General features: G+C 45.0%; 2 protein-coding genes across 7 annotated transcripts in view; one reads left to right on the top strand and one right to left on the bottom strand.

The window, feature by feature from the left end:
• The first annotated feature begins 2502 nt into the window (after nucleotides 1–2502).
• On the top strand, nucleotides 2503–11319 carry LOC122190270 (heat shock 70 kDa protein 12B-like). The gene is made up of 6 exons (XM_042890134.1): nucleotides 2503–2666; nucleotides 3005–3176; nucleotides 3453–3645; nucleotides 7119–7295; nucleotides 9494–9725; nucleotides 11147–11319. The coding sequence occupies exons 1-6, from the start codon at nucleotides 2526–2528 to the stop codon at nucleotides 11273–11275; spliced, it is 1044 nt and encodes a 347-aa protein (XP_042746068.1). The 5' UTR covers nucleotides 2503–2525; the 3' UTR covers nucleotides 11276–11319.
• A 4424-nt stretch (nucleotides 11320–15743) lies between these two features.
• LOC122190008 (putative RNA-binding protein Luc7-like 2) overlaps nucleotides 15744–20484 on the bottom strand; it is a 30353-nt gene continuing 25612 nt past the window's right edge. For all 6 annotated transcript variants that reach the window (XM_042889626.1, XM_042889630.1, XM_042889629.1 and 3 more), the window contains one exon: nucleotides 15744–16666. In XM_042889626.1, the coding sequence (XP_042745560.1) occupies nucleotides 16474–16666 (193 nt within the window). In that variant the 3' untranslated portion in view covers nucleotides 15744–16473. The remainder of the gene's footprint in view (nucleotides 16667–20484) is intronic.

Genomic DNA, 20484 nt, shown 5'->3' with positions numbered 1-20484 from the left:
AGAGCAGTATCACTTTCATTCCAGTTGTATTCCTCTGTAACTCTAGATCTGTGCTCCTCTGTGCTGCTGTCAGCTATGGCCAGCAGTTCACTCTTTGTTGTTTCTATAGATTTTGGCACGTCCTACAGTGGGTACTGTTTTTCCCTTGCTTCAGGCACAGACCAAATCCGCCAGGTGTTCTGGGGAACGGAGCATGGGCACAGTTCCTTGAAGACGCCCACCTGCATCCTGTTCAACGAGAATCAGGAGTTCGCAAAATTTGGCTATGATGCTGTGATGAAGTACAAGAGCTTGCCAGCCAGCGAAGCTCACAAGTGGTACTTCTTCCGGAACTTCAAGATGAGCCTGTACAACAGGGTATGTAGAGCGCTCACAGGAGTCAAGGCTGTTTGTTTATTGGAGGGACGTGGGCTAAAGGAAGTGGTGAAGGGAGCTGAGCAATCTGTCTGGTGAGGATCAGAGAAGTCAAAGAGCACTTTGTCAAATGAAAGAAGAAATGAGATACATTCTTCACAAGCTAAAGGCATTATGGGCTCCTCATTTGTGTGATATTCATTGTCTTCTGCAGGGAACAATAGAAGTGTCCTACGATTTGAAGTTTGGCAGCTCCTGGGTCGTAGACAGGGCTCCTTCCATGTTACGCACTTCTGCTGGCCTCTCTCCCTCCCTTGAAGGGATATGCTGAAGCCAATTTATGGGTGTCCAGCTGTCATTTCTCTCAGAAGGCTCTGTGCTTGCTCAGAATTGTTCACAGCATTTCTGGGTTGATTTGTTCAGCCAAACATAGAATCACAGAATGGTTTGGGTTGGAAGGGAGCTTTAAGACCGTCCAGTTCCAACCCCCCTGCTATAGGCAGGGACACCTCCCTTTAGACCAGGCTGTTCAAAGTCCCATCCAGCCTGGCCTTAAATGTTTCCAGGGAGGGGGGCATCCACAACCTCGCTGGGCAACCTGTGCCTGTGTCTCATCACCTTCACAATAATATAATGCTACTCTAGAGCTTCCTTGTCCGTGCTCCAGGGCCCCACAGGTCTTTCACCTCTTCCTGCTTTTTGCCTATTGAAGTTTTTGCTTTCTAAGGGCCACTGCCTACCTTTACTGGTTCTTTTTGGATCTGTGTTTTTTATTTTACTGTGGATATCCTCTACACTGGTGTTTCTCCACTGTGAGAGTTTGCAGAAGGTCTTTCTGTGTGTGCTTGTTAGCGTGGAATAACCCCGAGCACAGGGTGAGCCCCAGATAGAAGTCTCATCTGCTCTCTGAATTTCCCAGTGCTAAGCAATGAGCTCTGATTGGATTTGGAAGGAGATGGGAGGCATCTGTGAAGACTTCCCCCTGCAGGAAAGGTGTGAATGATGTGGTCTGCTGCGGTGTTGTTACCTGTGGAGTGATGGGCTCCTAGCCACGTTTAGGGCAGAAGGGCTTCAGAGAGATTTTAGTTCACCCCTACCCCCACCCCCAGTCCCCCTCCCCCCCAGAAATGAGCAACCCAACAACAAGAAAGGGAAACAACACTTCCCAGACACCTAACCCAGTTAGCTATTTCTGAATCTCCACAAAAAGCGTCCATGGAGGACATATCCTATTCTGTTAACCAAGTCAGGAACAGTGACAGGAAATGAGTTTACAAGCAAAAATAAACAGAGATTCCCTTTCTCCGCAGCGGCTGCACCTCCGGAACAGATTCCACCTCACAGTTCTTTCTTATTTTAGCTGGGCAGCCTCCTCACCTGCCTACGTGTGGCTGTAGAAGATCCCAGGTTGATGGATTTGGTGGTCTCGTTTATGATCCTTGTGCTGTAGGGCCAACTTTGATCACTGCCAAAGCGGAACAGAGAAACACATGTGGTGAAAGCTGGCTCCCAAAATGTCTTTGGATGCAGGCAAATATTTCCACTTCTTCTAGACAGAACCTGCAACCAGGAACTGATGGAGGGAGTTTAGAGCAGCCATCTGCCTCAGGATTCGGGTACACCCATGCAGACACACAGGGCCAAAAACCAAGCTATTATATTGTAGAGAAACTGAATCAGAACAGATGGATATTTGTATGCACATTTTTCCTGTGTACACTTTTTTAACTGCACATACAGAAAGACATGAGCAATCTGAAGGCTCTATGCACATGCTTGGGAAATGTGGTATCGTGTCACACAGAAAGAATAATTCTCCCCACCACTGTTCAGGTTGGCCTACAGGGTCTTTATACAACCTGGTATTTTGCCTATTGAAATGTTACACAGTTTGATGGCAGACCTGTGTCAGTTAGATTTCTGTTAGCCACATACTGAAGTAATTCTGGGGAATTTACTGAGGTATGGAGACAGGACGTTGTTCTGTAACACACTTTGTGCATTGTTCATGTACAGGGGACAGGACAGTTCTGGAGGCTGCCATATACAAACCCAGAGACATTTTAACTGTTTTCTCTCAATTGTAGAAAGTCACTTCTGACATGAGGCTGGAAGCAAGCAATGGAAAGACCCTTCCTGCCCTGTTGGTCTTCGCTGAAAGCCTGCGCTACATGGAGCAACATGCCCTGAACACTATCCAGGAAGCCTCTTCCAATACCGTTTGTGACCTTGAGGAAATCACTTGGGTTATTACTGTCCCAGCCATATGGAGCACAGCTGCCAGGCAGTTCATGCGGCTGGCAGCAAAAGAGGTAAAAGCAGTAGTTAACCCACTTCTCACGTTCTCTTCTGAGATTTCTTTAGTCATTAAGGAAGAGGAATTTCTCATTACTTAGACTGTCTGTATTTTGAGTTTTTGTGTATCAGAAAGGTAACTCTCCCATGATATGTATGTAGGAAAATGTCCCAAGCTGGCAGTAACAACAGCTTTGCCCTTTCCCCTGTGGCTGTGCAGAACTGAGCCCACAGAAATCAGAAGTGCAAGAACCATTACCTCAGGGTGGGTGAGCGCAGTTTCACTAGCAGATGGTGTCCGTGCAGCAGTGATCTTGCCACCTTTCCTGAATTGATACTTCTCTTGTGATTTCAGGCAGGACTTATCTCTGACATGATTTCTGAGAAGCTGATTATTGCCCTGGAATCAGAGGCTGCATCACTCTGGTGTAAACAGCTTCCACAGGAAGGGTTTCTTGCAGAGGGCAGTGACAAGAGAAAGTTTGAAGACTCCCCTGGGATCCAGTATGTTGTCGCTGACTGTGGAGGTAATAATGTTCTCCCTTCTCAATGAGTACAAATTTGCTGGGTGCAGAGCATGGATGCTTTGCAGTGCTGAACGCAGGGGGACTGCAGTGCAGTCCCAGAGTGTGGGCTCCACTTCCATGCTTGTCACGGGAATTTTTATTTTTATTTCTCACTTAATGAAGTCTTGTGGAGGAGCAGAAAAACGGGAGGAGAGGATGGGTCTTCTAAAGGCTGGATCTTCTGTAATTTAGAGAGAAGATCTGACTTCATTCACGTGTGTGCATGCGTTTGTGTAGGTGGCACAGTGGACATCACAGTACACGAGATCCAAGAAAACCATTGCCTGAAAGAGTTACACAAGGCGTCTGGAGGTGGATGGGGAGGCAACAGAGTGGATGAAAACTTCAGTATGTTTCTCAGGGAGGTGTTTGATGACGGCGTATGGGATGAATACGTGAAGAGCTACCCTATCGAATGGCAACGGATGATGTACGACTTCAGCTTCCAGAAATGCTCTGCTGAGGGGGAGGCAGTCTACTTGCATTGCTATTACAATTTGACCAAACTTGCAGAAAGAAAGAAGGGCATCTCCCGCTTCTTTGAAAAAACAACAGGGGCTGTGTGGTGTGATGGGATGATCATGATTACATACGAGAAAATGAAAAGCTTTTTTGAATATAGCATCCAAAAAATTATTGCTGCTTTGAGAGAAATCCTTGCCAAGCCTGAGATGGCCAAGGTCCAGTACATTTTGCTTGTGGGAGGCTTCGCATCCAGCGTCATGCTGAGACATGAGGTCAGGCAGGCTTTTAGTAAGAAATATCATATATTTTGTCCACTAGAGGCCCAGATTGCCATTGCAAAAGGGGCTGTTTTATTTGGAATCAATCCAAAAATTATTACTTCAAGAATCAGTGCTCGGACATATGGCCTATCTGTAAGTAGGGACTTTGATGCAGCTATCCATGACATCCGTAAACGAAGAGTCTCAAAAGCTGATGGCCGTGTCTATTGCAAAAATCTCTTCTGGAAATTGGTGGGAACTGGGGAGTCAGTGAGTATAAATGAAGCTGCCCAATATATTTTCACACCAATAGAACCAGATCAGACAAGCGTATTGTTTGCTTTTTATTCCACAGAAAAGCAGGATGCACAGTACGTAGATGAGGAAGGGCTGGAACTGCTTGGTTCATGCACAGTACCAATGCCAGACACAAAGTTAGGGAGGAAACGCAAACTGGTTCTGCATATTCAGTTTGGGCTTACTGAATTTAAAGCCACTGCTACTGACGTTACTTCCAAACAAAGTCGGACAATTACAATAGACTTTTTATCAGTGTAAATACTTGAGTCTTAGAGCAGCACGGCTTAAGTGGGAGGTGCCAGCTGCCACAATGGAAAGGCAAATGGACCATGAAGTCCATCATCTGTCCTCCTTCTCACACAAGTAAAACAGTTTGCAATTCTGATTCCTTGATTCCTTGCATTTTGCTGTACTACCAGTAGAATCACCTGCACCTTGTCAGTATGTGATACAATGCTTCTCGACTGGTGCCTAACTCCCACAAGTACCAGCCCATATCTGTTTCTTTTAGCCTTCAGCCACATTGTATAATTATCATCATAGAACCACCATAGAATGTCTTGAGTTGGAAGGGACTCCAAGGGTCATCAAGTTCCAAGCCTCCTGCCATAGGCAGGGCCACCAACCTCCAGATCTGGCACTAGATCAGGTTGCCCAGGGCCCCATCCAACCTGCCCTTGAACACCTTCAGGGACAGAACTTCTCTGGGCAGCCTGTTCCAGCAGCTCATCATGCTGTCTGTAAAGAACTTCCCCCTGACATCCAATCTAAATCTTTTTATGATTTTTATGATTTTTGGTTATGATTTTATGATTTTTGGTTATCAGTATTCCACATCATAACATCATGTAGTGTACTGGGAGTTATAAAGAGTTAATGCTCCGATTCCGTGTACCTGTCCCAGAAGAGAAGAGCTACATCCAACAGAGGATGGTTCACTGTTCTGTTACTGTTTCTGCTCATAGGGAGAGATAAAAACCATTCAGATCATTTGACCGTCCCTTATTCTCTTCTGCTCGGCCCGACTAGACATCTCACTTCAGCATTAGAGCAAGGCCTTTGGATTTCAGACACTTTAATTTAATTGCTTTATTAGCTTTGATTCTAATCTGTCATATTATAGTGTGTCATCTACATTCTGATATCTTAGTAAATTTGTTTATTTTCAAATCACTGCCTCTGTTTTGTTTTTAGGCCCATCTCCCTACCCTTTTCCCCCTTTCTCCCTTTTTCCCTTTCCTGGGCCTTGGTCTATGGGTCCCCCCACCCCACTAGTCACGGAACCGGGCCGAACCAGCCCAAAAACCATTGACAAGAGGGTGCTTGGCTCCAGTGAAGCCCTTGGAAGCAAGTAATACCTGAGTTTCTCGAGGAGCAGATGTGGTGGCCCAGCACGCAGTAGCAGGGCATGCTGACATAGATGGGGTGACGAGGTGGAGCTGGAGCAACCCGTGCTTTCTGCCCCACCGCCACACAGCTGTGAATTTGTAAGGACCTCACTGCATTGCTCTCACCTCCACCAGGAAAGAGAAAAGGAAAAGCACAGGGTGTGAGATGAAAGAGTCCAGAAATAGGCTACCTACGCTATCTTGTCCCTGCGCTAAGCGCCTCTACATTCACTCAGCGTTTCAAATTCCTCCCTCAGCAGAGCTGCGATGGGGCAGTGAGGCACTGGAGCAGGTTGCACAGACAGGTGGGGGATGCCCTGTCCCTGGAGGTCAGGCTAGAGGAGCTCTGAGCACCCTATCAATCTGTGGGTGTCCCTGCTCATTGCAGGGGAGTTGCACCAGATGGCTTTTGTAGGCTCCTTCCAACTCAATGATTCTTTGATAGTTCTATTACATGCCTTCATAGGTCTCTGTAAGGTAGCAGCCATCCCTTTCCATCCGCCCCAGGCACCGGGCTGGCCTTGCTCACTATGCCCACTCTTTCCCTCCCCCACACCATCCCAAACAATGAGGCTTTGTCTCCACACGCATCCAGCAGCGGTGGTTCCTTAGGCCCCTAAGCCCTATTTTGTGTGCGTGCTCTGAGCTTAACCAGCACATTCCTGCCAGAGGTTAAGCCTGGGCACCATGTGGATAATCCGAGGTTTTTTGGCCTCCTTCTCCCAGTGACAGTCATGATAATGAGCCCATGTGTGTCAGCCGTTCTCCTGCCCCTCACCTCTTCCTCTCTTTCAAGCCTGTAGGCCTCAGGGACAGAACAGGATCATAGCTACAAAGCAGGAGAATTAGGGTGGAAAGGTCCTGCTGCAGGCCCAGCATCCTGTACTGGTTCATCTGCTGCCTTAGAATGCCACAGCCCTTCAAGGTACCACAGCCTGGCTGTCCATGGGTGCTTTGTCATCACCATCAAAGTATATCATTCAGCCTTAATGGTGTCTGCCATCTGCCTGGTCCCAAGACCAAAGTGTGAACCACAGCAGAGCAGAGGGCTGTGAGGAAGAAGTGGCCATGACACGAGAGTAGGACTGGAGTGAGTTGCCAGAGCTGGAAAGGGCATCTTCAGAGAGCAGGAGCCAGAAGGGCTGGAAGCTGGGACGGCAGGGCACCAGGGTGCCCTGAGCACAGCAACATTCTCGAGGACAAAGCAGGAAAATCGAAGAAAGAGGCCAAGCACTGGATTAAGTAGGGGGTAGGAAGGGAGAAGAGTCAATCTTTTTCTTCCCCACTGAAAATCCCCTATTTTCCCTTCTCTCCTGGACATGAAGATCTTTGCTCCGGCCTCAGACTCCAGGCAGGAGTGCTATGCCTCCCTCCTCATGTGGTTAATTTCTTTCCTGATTAAAGGCGATTAGGCAGCCCTAAAGCCGACAGAAATGTGACCGATGGGAACAGAGACAAACAGTCCATTCATGATCTCTTAAATCCCCCAGGCAGTATTTAGAGAGCCCTGAAGAGAGACCTGGGTCAGAACCATCCCATCACTGCCTCCGTGTTCTCCTCCCTTCCTCCACTATGTCCTTCTCTGAAGCGGAGGTGCAGAGCGCCCGTGGGGCCTGGGAAAAGATCTATGTGGATGCTGAAGACAACGGGACAGCAGTGCTGATCAGGTAAGGAAAGAGCCCATCTAACCGCTAGCGCAGGGGCTAGCAAGAAGGATGGAGCTGCCACCTTGAAGCACATCTCAATGTGTTTGACACAGCCTCACAGGGAACATTTTGGTTTGCTGTGGATTGTGCAACTTCAAGGAGGAAACGGTGCAGAGGAGTGATCCATACAAAGAGAAGTAAGAGGGAGGGAGAAGGGGTCTGGTAAAGGAAGGAGAGACTGGAACAGTTTCTTCACTCCTCCTTCCCAACCCCCAATAAAGAGTGATGTATTTATGATAAATAAAATAATGCATGGTATAAAATAGAACAGGAAATAACGCGGACCCTATTTTCCTATTTTCCTTTTTCTCTGAATGACTTTAATGATTATTTTTTTCAGTTCTATATTCTCAATAGTTCTCTTTTGATTCTTTTTCAGCCTTTCTAGTCAGAGCTCACCTGTTTCATTGTACTGTACTCTCCTGTGGTCTTTCTTCCTTTAGTCTTCACCTTGTTTTCTTCTCCTCTTCCATAATAAACACATTTCTCCTATTCACCTTTCACATACCCCTCACTCAACAGGGGCTCAGATTACCTCCATACACACTGGTCACGCCAAATAACCCTATTAGCACACTTCTACCATTGCCTTGTATGCCACATCTTGTACCCAGCTAAGCCTCAACAGATGTGCTCAACACTGCTCCTTCCCACTGTGGTCAACGCAACCTGAGGACAGTTAGCCTCAGAAATGCAACTAGAAATGTTGGTGGCATCCAGTCATTTGGCAGCCCAGGGTCATTTGCTGTAGAAGGTTTTGCTCTAGTTTCCCTATAGGCCCAGCTCTGCCTCTACAGGATTTCTGGGCACTCCAGTACAGGAGAGAGATGGAGCTACTGGAGAGAATCTAGCAAAGGACCATGAGGATGATGAAGGGGCTGAAGCATTGCTTCTGCAAGGACAGGCTGAAAGAGCTGGGGCTGTTCAGCCTGGAGAGGGCTCAGGGGACACCTTATCAGTGTGTACAAGTACCTGAAGGGAGAGTGGTGCCTGGTGCCAGGACAAGAGGTAGTGGACACAGATGGGAGCACAGACGTTCCTTCTGACCATCAGGCACTTCTGTGTCGTGCTGGTGATGGGAGCACTGGCGTGGGCTGCTCAGAATTTGTAGGGTTTCCTCCTTGGAGATCTCCAAGAGCCTCTTGGACACGGCCCTGGGCACTCTGCTCTGGGCGCCCTGATGAGCAGCAGTTGGAGCAGATGGACCCAGGGATGCACAATCACCTCAATCATCCTTTGATTCCATGAAATGCAATAGGGAATTTACTATTGCTGTTTCAGGTGGATACTTAGATTACTCAACAAAGTAAACTGATTTCTTAATGGTTTGATCAAGATAACTCTAGTTGCCATACTGTAAAAAAAAAGTCAATTCCTTTATGAGTGGCACTGAACTATGTTGCCTTAGAATAAACAAAATAAGCATTGCAGAGAACTCAAACAATAATCTACTACTGGCAGAAAAATTCTCAGGGACAGATTCCAGGAAGTGATTAACTAAGAAAAGTGATAGTTGGGTTTCTCCCTGAAAATAGATACTGAGACAAAAGTGGAACTATCTGCTGTCCAGAACATCCTTATGACTGTGCACTGTTGTATTTACCCTGCCCAAATGTGCTCCCATGTCCCTGTAGGTTGTACCGCCACCTGACTCTGAGATGTTCACTTCCAAAACAGCAGAATAAATGCAGGGCAGGGGAGGCTGACTTCCTTGAGCAGATAGCACAGCTTCAGCTGCTTTCTCAAGCAGATAACACAGTTCCCATGTTCCTCCTGGTATTAGGTTGTGAAGTATCAGTTACACATCCTTATGAAAAAATGAAACTGACAGGAGCCAAAATAAAGTTGGCCAAGTTGCTGTGAGTAAACCTCTCAGCAGATCAGAGACTAGCAGCAGGGCCAGTAGGTTTTAAAATGGGGAGAGGAGGAAGGTACCCTGGGGAGACACAAGGAGGGAGTCAGGCTGCTGTGAGTACAGGAATCACGCATGGATGGGAAGGGAACAGAAATGCATGGGAAAGACAGGGCTGTTCTAAAAAAAAAAAAAAAAAAAAAAAAGGAAAAGGCCAGTAAATACATAAGACAAGGCCTGGAATGTGAATTCACATCTGCATTGATGCCTCAGTCTGAAAGTTAGGCCAAATGTCTTTTCTCAACAGGATGTTTACCGAGCACCCGGACACCAAGTCCTATTTCACACACTTCAAAGGCATGGACAGCGCCGAAGAGATGAAACAGTCGGATCAGGTCAGAGGCCATGGCAAGAGGGTTTTCAGTGCCATCAATGACCTGGTGCAACATCTGGACAACACTGAGGCTTTTCTTGGGGTACTGAACCCGCTCGGCCAGAAACATGCCACCCAGCTCAAGATTGACCCCAAAAATTTCAGGGTGAGCTATGAGTCATCTTCTCAGGGAATGGAGTTGTGATGGGATGGTGTCTTTCCTTTGGAGGGGAAGAAGTGGGGAAAACAGGCTTTGTATGTGTAAGTGTATATACAGTTCAGAGCATCGGTGGAGGAAGATGGTGGAAGATTGCAGGCATGTATCTGTGGGTAAGAAGGCCATGCAGCAGGTGCTGTGCAGGCAGGTCAGCTCTGCTGGGAGCTACAGAGCTGCCCATGAGTTGTAGCAGGTTTACTCAGCACAACAGGATTCCCACACACTTGTCATTTAATAACAAGACATAAAAAAGCAGCTTACACTGAAATTCAGTCCATAGTGTCTGTTTTTCTCTAGTAACAGGAACTGAGCTTTCCCAGGCCAACTAAGACAGCAGTTACTGTTTTAAGCTCAAGGTTTAGATTAGATGTCAGAGGGAAGTACTTCACAGAGACAGTAGTGAGGTGCTGGCACAGGCTGCCTAGAGAGGCTGTAGATGCTCTGTCCCTGGAGGTGCTCAAGACCAGGTTGGATGGGGCCCCGGGCAGCCTGGTTTTAGTACCAGATCTAGAGGTTGGTGGCCCTGCCTGTGGCAAGGGGCTTAGAACTTCTTGATCTTTGAAGTTGCTTCCAACCCAAGCCATTCTATGATTTTATGACTGCTGATCAACAACGACAAGGGCACTGCCATCACTGAAGCAACACGAATTATACATACAGGACCAAATGGTTCACCCAAGTCCACCTGACGTCACTACCAGAGTCCATAGGTCTCTGTGTTATCTGCCCTACAATGCAGAAAGTGCAGAAAGAGGCACCTTCCATCAGAGGTCACTCAGGCACAAAGAGGGTGGTTTCCAAAGTAGCAGATCCAACTTCTATTGAATGAGAGACTAAATGAGGATTTCTGCCTAGAAAGAACCCTTACTGAGAATAAAGATGTATACAAAACAAGAAATGCAACACAGAAAAGAAATTACCGCTTCACATGATACCACCTGTCCGGAAACTATCAAGACACGTAATGCTCCTTGTTGCAGAGCACCAGGCAGTGGATGAGCAGGATAGATGATCCCACAAGTCACCTATTACATAGGTATTCAGCGCGGTGCTCCTCAACACTTGGGCAGCTCTACCACCCGTGTTGGAGGGACTGAGTGAACCAGTCTTGTAAAGCAGTCTTTAAGTGGCTGTGTGTATGGGTGCAGCCAAAATTACACAGAAACAGGGTACATAAAAAACACAGAAGTGACTGCAATTTGGGATGGCTTCTATAATGCACCTAATTTTCCATACCTAATTTTCTAATTCTGCCTGCTATACACTCCTGAATTTTGTTCTCCTTCTCTGTTCTCTAAAAATCTCAAAATATGTATTTCCCTCTAATATGGAGGAAAGTTCATACCGTTTCTTCCCTTCTCCCTGTTTAGATCATCTGCGACATTATCTTGCAACTGATGGAGGAGAAATTTGGTGGAGACTGCAAAGCCTCCTTTGAGAAGGTGACCAACGAGATCTGCACTCACCTGAACAACATCTACAAAGAAGCGGGTTGGTGAGGGCAGGTGACCTTCAGGCTCTTCAGACTTCTCACCAGCACTGATTTGCTGCTTTTGGGCCTCCAGCCACAGTTGGAGAATGAAAAAGTAAAAAAATAATTAAAAAAAAGGCTTATGTAACATAGATGTTAATGTCAATAATTTCCTTAGAAGATTGAGTTTCCATGGTTAAATGAAAACCACAGATGCAAAGCCAGCATCCTGATGAGCTTCGCAGCTGCACTGCTCCAGGTGGGTTCTCTGGGGATGGGCTCTGAAAACCACATTTGAAGACCAAGATATAAAGCTTGCTGTTTCTGGAAGACTTGCTCCTTTCAGCAGCCTCAGCCCAGAGAGGAACCAGCAGCCTCTACCTTGCCATCCTCATCAATTTTGAGAGGGAAACTGCTTTCGAGCATCTCCTGGGTCATGGACTTTGCAGAGGTCATTATTTAAGAGACAAAGGAGTTGGTTTGGTTTTGAACTACTGTGGTGGGAGAAGTGGGGGATGCTCTGAGCATGGGGAAGAGTAATATCTGAAGAAGACACAGGGAAAGCCCCATCCTGGACAAGGCAACAGTCCCCCAGCACAGGGAGAGGTGCCTTGGAGGAGCTTCCAGCACAGAGGATTCTGATACTGAACGTGGTCACCACTGGATCCCCCTGGGCAGGGGTGAATGTCTCCAGCACCTGGATTTTGCACTGCAACTCCCAGATTGCTCTGGCCATGCACCCAGGGGAGGGCAAACAGCACTAAGCTCCTGCACAGCTTCTCCTGACACTCCAGCACTGACCAAGTCCGGAAGTGTTTAATTGCTTTTCCTTAGACGTGGTGAAATCATCAGCTGATAACTGCAAATAACCACAGGCCATTCTGCTTCACTGTAACGCAATAAACAAAAGGAAAGCTGGTGCGTTCTCTCATTCAGGCCCTGCCGGAGTGGCAGCTGGTACAGTGAGGGGCTGCTGGTGGTACAGGGCAGGGGCGGGGGGGTAAGGGAGTTACCAAGGAATAAAACATCTGTAGAAGGGAAATTCAATCTTGTAGAGCCAAGAAAACACTTTCTGATTCCAGTTATTACCTCAGCAATGTAGAAAGAACACATGTGTTACAGTTCAGTTTTGCTGACCTTTAAGATCACCCAGTTCCAATCCCTTGCTATAGGCAGGGACACCTCCCTCTAGACCAGGTTGCTCAAATCCCCATCCAGCTTGGCCCTGACCTTCCACTGCTTCCCTTAAGGCCTGCGGCAGGGGCAGCTTTGGTGAAACTCAGGGAATAGAAAGAAACACAGGCAAATCAATACAGGCGACATCCTGCCTTAGAAGAGGGGGATGTCAGAGATTTTCTCCTTAATGTTTCTAAAGTTAATACTGAGATAATTTGCTGTCAGATACTACTGATGCTTGGGTAACCTGATCTGCCACACCAGAGCACTTCCAGCCTGTGCAGCAGAGTGGATTTGAGCCTGTCCATGGCACAGTTACAGCAGTCAGACTGCACACGGTCAGCACCTAACAAGCAATGGTTGGATAGCAGTGAGCCTAGCAGCACTCTATACTGAACCACTCGATTCCTCAACAAACAGCAGAAATAGGAACATTCTGTGCTTGCCATCCCCATGTCAGTCTCCCTGCTGATGCCTCTCCCAGTACAACTGGGGAAGGCACTGGGGAACACTGTCACCTCAGCAACATGAGGCAGAGAGTCCACAGAGACAAAGCCACAGGAGAACTTCCTAACTGCCCACTGATGTTCCCTGTCTGCCTACACAGGAGAAAGAGGAGAGCAAGGGAGGGATGGGGAATGCCCACATTCCCCTCTTCCCCTGTATTTCCAGCTCCCACACAATAGTTTCCTGCTTTTGTGGGCTGGAGTGCAAAAATGAATCAAGAAGTAGGGAAAAAAAAGGATCAAAACCAAAAATAAAGAACCATACAAAACCAATGGAAAGTCCGACAAATGCTTTTTATAAGCTACTGCTTCCAGAGCAGCTCTAACCTGTCCTGCTTGCAGAACTAAGAACAGCCTGTAAATGAAGGTGTCCTGTGAAACATGGGGTGGAGCAGTGGGACAGACAGGCTGCACTGCCCCACCTGGGGCTGCACACTGCCATCACCTCTGGCCCAAGGCTCGTTCTGCACTTACATTTGCTTTATGCTCACTGCAACTTCATCCACTACAGAACCCTCCCAGTCATGCAGTAATACACACGGTGCCATTTCCTGCCCTGCGGAAGCACCTTGCTGCAATACTGAAAGCTTGCCATATCCCTGGGGCAGAACTGGTACAAAACAGATGGGACCCAGGATATATTTAAAGACAAGAAGCCCCCCCCCCTCCCTTTTTATCTAAAGTACACCACTACTGCTGTCAAAACTCTCAATTACATGATGTAGCAGTTCCCTTCCATAATCATTTTGATCTTCCAGACTACGGTAAGTCAACACCATCCCTCAAATGTCCAGCAGAATAGAGAAATAATGAAAAGCTCAGGGCTTCTCCCTCCTGAATACAAAGGGATCTCAGTTCTCACAGAAGGGTTTAAAACCATCATCTGCACAGACACAGTTAACAAAGCAGTCTCACTGACAGATGTTCCACTGCATCAGAACAGGGAACCATCAGTCACCTTAACTCAGTTCTATTCCAAACCACACTTCAGTCCTCACTTCCAAGAGAAAGCACGTTTCCACGCGCCAATCAGAACAAGTGGTGATTTACCTTTGATCTGCCTAATGTTTGTGTGGCACTTGGATATCGTGAAGCTTCCCACCCCAGGAGATCCTATAAATAATGGAAGGCTCAGCTCTAAACACTCTTCTTTAATTAAAAAAAAAAATTAACAACAACAACAAAAAGCATTTGTAAAACTGATGGCATATGATCCAGAACTTGGTAGAGAGGAGTGGTATTTTGAATAGCAGTATGATTTTTTTCTTTCTTGTCTAAGCACAGCATCTCTGGCCTGCATGGGGAGACAGGTCCTCAGTATTTCTGGAATGTTGTTATTGCAGGAGTTGGCAATCCACTCATCTGCAATTCTGCTATACAAGATGCATTTAGAAATGACTTCACCTTTGTCACACTAGCAGTGAGAACTCCATTATAATGGTGTGATAACAGATTTTAGCAAGCGTTCATCAGAGGGATGAACACTGGTAACTCACATTTACCATGCAGCTGGGCAACACCAGATGCCACAAAACATTCCTAGGAAGGAAACTCACACTTAGATTTCAAGTGAGTGTAAAGACGTGGTAAGTAGGTAGCCATTGTTATTACACTGCTTCCACAGGAGCTTAAAAAGACACAAATATGCAGTGGTTGAGTATGAACCATGTTGGACACAAGTCCTCGCAGAGATGTAAAGGCCCTGCTCTAGCTTGATGCCACCAAAATGCTGCACAGTCATCTACTGCTTGACAATTATCACCTATGTGTTCTGATCACAGTGAAAAAGATACTGAGGAGGAAATGCACACAGTGAATTTATAGCTGCATTATACAGCTATGATTAGCTGGCCTCCAGAGGCCCTTTGATTAGGGCATATATCGTTAGAACCAGATAAAAATGCCAATATATCATAACAAACATTTCTGCTGTTATGTACCTCAGTGGTGCCACCTCAAGGAGGATATACTAAATTCTAATTTCTTTCTTCTGAGTGAAGGTAGAAGCTACCTGAGTAACTGATTTGATTCACAGCCAAGTCCTTGAGGTAAAGAGAGTTTGTACCTGAATCACAGAATCATAGAATCAGCCAAGGTTGGAAAAGACCTTCAAGATCATCTAGTTCTACCATCCACCCATCACTAATATTTCCCCACTAACCCACATCCCTCAGTACAACACTGAAATGTTCCTTGAACACCAACAGGGATGGTGACCCCACCACCTCCCTGGGCAGCCCATTCCAGTGCCTGACCATTCTTTCAGAGACATTTTTCCTAACACCCAACTTGAATCTTCTCTGCTGCCAACCTGAGGCCACCCCCTCTGGTCCTACTCCTAGTCATGTGGGAGAAAAGGCCAACCCACCTCACCACAACCTCCTTTCAGGTCACTGTAGAGAACTGTAAGGCTTCCTCTGAGCCTCCTCTTCTCCAGACTAAACAATCCCAGTTCCCTCAGCTGTTCCTCTAAGACTTGTGCCCCAGACTCAATAAATGCTGCTTTTTGAAAATGAAGTCATCAAGCAGTTAGTGGCTATGCCACGATCAATTTAATTCCATGGTTTTACCTCTAATGATCTTAGAATAGTCAGGATCCTACAAAGAAAGACTGCTTCTGCCAGAGCATGAATCACCTTAAGAGACCAATATATTCTCGTTAAGTTATTGGACAGTGTGATTTCCTTTTTATTTTTTTTATTTTTGTTCTTAAGGTTTTGTTTGTTGCGCTGCTTGTAGCTGTTTTTTGTTTGTTTCAATACAATTAAAGATGTGCCATTTACACCCCACAAGAAAAAGCAGAAAGAGTCCTTATGGAAAAAAACAAATATATTGAACACATACCAATCAAATGGTACAGATACGGGACTGGCTTTGATTTCAAAATTTAAGTAGAAATAAAAAAAGATGTAATGCAACAGCTGTTCAATTTCCAAGTCTAAATAGGCACTGTAAAAAGACATTTCAGCTTTCTCCAGCACACATTCCTGTCTAAACGCTCCCACTGTAATCAATTCCTAGGTTCCCAAACAACAACAACAACAAAAATATCACTGGGAACATAACTTCAGAATAAAAGTTAATATCCATCCACCCACCCTCTTACAAAAAAAAGCAAACAAAAAAAAATCCCAAGTACAACCTTTCAATGCTGCTGTTTTGACTGGAGCAGAATTGGAGAATTTATAAAGGTTCAGAAGCACCCAAGGCAAGTAGTACAACGTAATTTGTTCATTAACTTGTATTGGAAAGGAGATTAAAAACACTGAGATCTGCATCTTTGTACATAAAACTGTCGTCCTGAATAAGGAGGAATCTTTCAGAAAAGTTTTACAACTTGGTGGAAGTCCAGGACCCAGCTTTAGGCATAGTTAAATCAATGGGGTTTAATTCTGACTTAGTTTTAACCACTTTTATATACTGTACATCTACCCTATTGGATCAGCATCTCAAACTGCTCACTGGCGTCCCTTTGAACAACTGTAAACTAAACCATAGTATGCAACTCCATAGGAAGCTAGAAATCGGGTGAATATACAGCCAGTTATATCTCCCCTGCTTCACGCTCCTCTGAGCTCCTTGGGTCTTCTGATCGGCCATTAGCACTTTCATAAGAACGTTTCCTGTCTTTGAAATCCCGCGGCGATCTCTCTCTCGGGCTTCTATCTTTATCACGCGATGTTCTATCACGATCTCTGGAACGCTCTTTGTCCCGGGAAGATCTCTCTTTGGAGGACCTGGAAGTGCAGTACATTTGAGAATTCTGGTTAGTCACCACTTCGTACATCCCAAACAGCATTTTGATCTTACAGTTTGCTCCTTATTCCAGAACAAAGTTAGATCTGCATGAACAGAAATGCATGAGATGACAGCGGAGTTCATTGCACTCTCCTCCTTTCAATTTCAAAATACAAATATTGACAGAGACAAAATTTCATACACACTTACTACAGAGTTCAGAGGGTCAACATGCTTCATCTTTCATTTTCAACCCTCACTCTCTGTCTCGTATTAGCACATTGTGCAAGAATTTGTCACACTGCCTTTAGCTTGAGAAGGATTGTCTAGCATCTCTCACACATCCAGGATACACATTTTTAAAAAAATTACTGTGTTTAAAAATGAGAATTTAATTAAAAGAGGAGAAATTAACTTGCACTGACTCTGGAATTTGTCTGCTATTGCATGACAAAGAAAAGAACACATCTGGAGCCTGTGCTCCAACCTGCTGGGTGTTTGTTTCTAGAAGAATCATTCCTTGAGTGATTTTAGAACATCAGCATGGTGTTATCTACAGATATTTTTGCTGTAGTCATAGGCATTTCCAAAACCTTTACATAGAAGCCAGAAAAAGCTGTTCTGTTAAACGTTCCACACAGCTTAAAATTAAATGAGCTGCCTGTATTGAAGACACTTGATTAGGTACAGGCCTCCCTTGCAGGGTGCACCTAAACCCATCACCGAAAAACATGTTTTCACTCCAAGATGCCCTGCAGTTGTAAATAAATAAATCAAACTCACACTTTCACAGAACAATCTCAGTTACACACTATAAAGCTAGTCACTAACTCCTTCGTCAATGTATCTAGTACACTGGACAGTAAGCTGTGCTCTCTCTACACCAAGCATGTTACTGTTGCTACTTCCAAGCTTCCAAAACAGAAGTTTGCAGTTGCTTTTGCACTAAACTTTCTTTTATGAGTTTACTGAGAAATCACCTTTTGTTTCAGTTTTCAAGCTAAAATGATTACTTTCATGACAGTGCAGTGTTTTGCAAAACGTAGTATTTGCAAATGGTGAAGTTCAGACAGCAATCCCATACCACAAAGTACATGAGAAATAAGAAGCCAAACTATGCATCACATAAGAAGTTAATATTGTAGTTAATACTGCTGTTCCCAAGTATTTTGCACAGTACTCTGCAGAAGCACAAATGCTCCCAAACCGACTGTCTCAGACTAACTAGTGATTAACCTAGAATAATAAGTCACAGTATGAAAGCTCACAACAATTGCCTTAGCAAACAATATTATTACCAGAAGATTTAGAACTAAGGTACCATTCCTATCTTTTCCAAGGACAAGATATTGCCTTTAGAATTAGAACCTCTGTTAGATTGTATTGCCTCAGTTGCTCAGGAACAATCACTTCCCAAGCAATCAAGTAGGTATTTCACAATAAACTCCCCCTGCCTTCACAAGACACACAGGTAGCATCTACTGTCACATTCACCAGCTATGAATTATAAATACATAATACTGGTTTGAGGGCAGCTTTTGTGAACACCTACATAAACTCCAAGGACAAAAAAAAAAAAAAAAAGTAAAAAGCCCTGGACAAAAATCCTAAGTAGCTTTGGCAGTCTGGTATCAGATCTAAGAAAGCAAGACAGCTGTGGTTTCAACACTTGTAAGGGGTGAGAAATTTGACTAAATGCACAGGTCTGTGTTGTTTGCTTTATTTCTCCCCCCTCTCCTTTTTCCTCTCATCCTCCTCTTTCCTCAAAAGACAGAAAATGAGAAAACTAAGGCTGCACCTCCCATCAATGTGGAGAGTAAGCACAGGGCTATAATATTCTTTTGTCCACCAGGATCTGAAGGATATTTTAAAAACATATTTTCCTAAACGCTACAAGCGGGATTTCTCTCACCCAGCTTTAGATGCCTGCAGTACAGAAATCTGAGCTAATCAGCCAGAATTCTTCACCAGCTAGCAAAGAAACAAGACTAATCATATCCTAACTGTCTACCTTCAGACAGAAGTGTGTCAGATGAGTCTGCAATGGGAATCACAAGATTTACATCTGATCCAGCCACCTAAAACCAGGAGAAAAGGAATCCAATTGTATGATTTCAGATACTTTATTTGACCACACTGTGCCCACAAAGAACATTAGCCTTTGTCATATGAGCTCTTGCAGGCAAGCTCAAGCACACAGACACAGGCATCTCGGTTCACACACACCTGGGCCTGCTTCCTGATTGGTCTTATCATTGAGTATGAATAAGAACATCTAACATTAGCGCTTCTTTGTAATGAAACAGCAAAATGCTCAGTCTGCTTCTAGGGAGAGGAATGATTATCCATTCTAGTTAGTGGGACCTTACAGCCAAAAGTGAGGAAACACAGCACTGTATTTAGACCTGCTCTTGGTAAGTCTGTAATCTGCACCTGGGGAGGTGCAGGGCTCCTACTATCTCAGCCATGCTGCTGTGACTGTCAAACAGGTTTCCATCTTTTGATGCATTTTTACTGCACCAGATACTTCAGACACGTCCTGCCATGCAGAAGTCTGCTCCTTACAATGATAAACCTGAAATGAGTCTAGCTACTATGTGATTTAAATCTACCCACATATGTAGGGTGAATGGTGATAGAGATTAAAGAAAACATTTATCTCAAGAATTTCTGCATTTGTAGAATTTTCTCAAATAGCACACAAACATCCCATTGCTTTTAGAATGAAGAAGCATCTAAGAGGTGGCAGCTTATCATTTTTTGTGAGAGGCTCTTCAGAAAATGTTTTCAGAAGAAAAGCAGACACGAAAATCCAAAGGAAGTAAATCATGGTTGCAGCAAATGCTAATCCCAGCATACTTGTATGTGGTGTTATACCTATCAAAATGGGAGTGTGACTTCCAGAGGAAGCATGAGGAGTTTATCCAGTAAGCAGTTTAGCTGCCTAGCACACTTACGTGTTGAAGCCATACTAGATATGGTCATAGAATGGTTTGGGTTGGAAGGGACCTTTAAGATCATCTAGTTCCAACCCCCTGCCATAGGCAGGAACACCTCCCTCTAGACCAGGTTGCTCCAAGTCCCATCCAGCCTGGTCTTAAATGCCTCCAGGGAGAGGGCATCTGTAACTTCCCTGGGCAACCTGTTCCAGTGTCTCCCCACCCTCACAGTGAGAAATTTCTTCCTAATATTTAGTTCAAATCTACCATTTTCCAGTTTAAGCCATTTCCCCTTGTCCTGTTACTACATACTCTTGTAAAAAGCCCTTCCCCAGCATTCCCAAGAAGAAGAAAAAATCCAAAAGCATCCAAAGAACAAGACAAAAAATAGCTTTACCAACAGGACTCAGTAGTTTGCAAAAACTCTGACGATGCTACTGAGTATTTTTACTACACTCCAGCCAAGCCCCCCCCAAAAAATCACACAGAAGACTTTATGCTAGTGTAAAATGCCACTCCTCCCACAGAGAAATTACAACTCCACACTTTCCTCAATGGCTTTAAAGTTGATGGTATCATGTGCTGCCACCGCTGCAGATTTGAGCAGTTCTCCAACGTTTCTGATGTCACTCTGCTCTTCTGGAAAAGGCTTCAAAAAGCATCACATTCCTCAGACCTGATTTCATGTGCATATGCCATCCAAAAACAAAAGGCTAGGACTCCTTCCTGAAACTATTAACATGCTGCAGTGTATCTTCTCCAGAGTATTTTTTGCCAGAATCCCTTGGATGATTGGATGTTTTGAGATTAAAGGAAGGTAAATGTGAATAGAGATACTTTATATCTGGACTTTAAGAAATTCCTCACAAAATTATAAA

This window comes from Lagopus leucura, unplaced genomic scaffold, assembly GCF_019238085.1.
Source record: "Lagopus leucura isolate 7727_CA_CO unplaced genomic scaffold, USGS_WTPT01 Super-Scaffold_100159, whole genome shotgun sequence".
In the NCBI taxonomy this organism is placed as follows: domain Eukaryota; kingdom Metazoa; phylum Chordata; class Aves; order Galliformes; family Phasianidae; genus Lagopus; species Lagopus leucura.
Note: the sequence above shows the minus strand (reverse complement) of the source record. Positions and strands in the feature narration are given on the sequence as shown.